The sequence below is a fragment of the Sitophilus oryzae genome, unplaced genomic scaffold (assembly GCF_002938485.1).
Source record: "Sitophilus oryzae breed Bouriz unplaced genomic scaffold, Soryzae_2.0 scaffold_1701_pilon_pilon, whole genome shotgun sequence".
In the NCBI taxonomy this organism is placed as follows: domain Eukaryota; kingdom Metazoa; phylum Arthropoda; class Insecta; order Coleoptera; family Curculionidae; genus Sitophilus; species Sitophilus oryzae.
The window spans coordinates 710,609-711,454 of NW_022146393.1; the positions used below are offsets into that span (position 1 = coordinate 710,609).

Below are 846 nucleotides of genomic sequence, written 5' to 3' on the forward strand. Positions count from 1 at the left end.
TATAATTTAGCAAGACTTTGACAAGCCTCAAAAATCTAAAGGCGATTTCATACGCATCGGCGTCCGTTTGTTGTTCGTCGTTCCGTCAAACCAATAAAATTTAAATATGATCTGTCATTTTTGAAATAAACCAATAAAACTGGTTAAAAACAACAAGAGACGACGTATGACGGATTTATATTTAAACCCATCCATAGTTAACTTAAAAAATATTAGAAACTTTTTTTAGTAAAATAAATAGATTGGTATGGACGTCATCTGCTTGTTTTGTCATTGTCTGTCGAAATCTTATATATAAGAATCGCTTTTAAAACGCTCTTCGACGTTGTGCGATGCCTAATCGCCATTGATTTCGTTCATTCCAGTCTCCGTCACGCAAATCCCTTGAGCTCATCGCCTTCTTGACACCCTCCATCCAGTTTGTCCTTGGTATTCCCTGTTTCCTTCTCTTTTGTGGAAGCCAGTTTAGTACCTTCTGAGGCAGTCGCGTGTTGTCCATCCTTCTCACATACCACTTCAGATGGGCACTCTCTATTTCCTCTACTATAGTTTTTTGTCTACCCATTTTATCCTTGATTGTTTCATTTCGTACTCTATCCAGTCTTGATGTTCGTGCTGATCTCCTTATCGCGTCCATTTCTACCGCCAGTAATTTTCTTTTGTTATTCTCTGTTAACCTCCATGTTTCCGCCCCAAATAACAGATTGCCGAAAGAAAATTTAATTTCGACTTTAAACTTTCGAAATCTTACCTGAGAAAAAAAAACAGAGTATACCACCGTAAACGTCTATTCCATTTTCATAAATATGCATAAAATAAAAAATTTCTTTTCTCTAATGGTAGAAT

General features: G+C 36.4%; 1 protein-coding gene across 1 annotated transcript; it reads right to left on the minus strand.

Annotated features, from left to right (window-relative positions):
* Window positions 1-307: 307 nt before the first annotated feature.
* LOC115881198 lies at window positions 308-637 on the minus strand. The gene has a single exon (XM_030898607.1). The coding sequence runs from the start codon at window positions 635-637 to the stop codon at window positions 308-310; it is 330 nt and encodes a 109-aa protein (XP_030754467.1).
* Window positions 638-846: the final 209 nt, after the last annotated feature.

Excerpts from the sequence above, each read along its gene's own strand:
- LOC115881198 (XM_030898607.1), bottom strand. The coding sequence starts at position 637 with ATGGACGCGATAAGGAGATCAGCACGAACATCAAGACTGGATAGAGTA.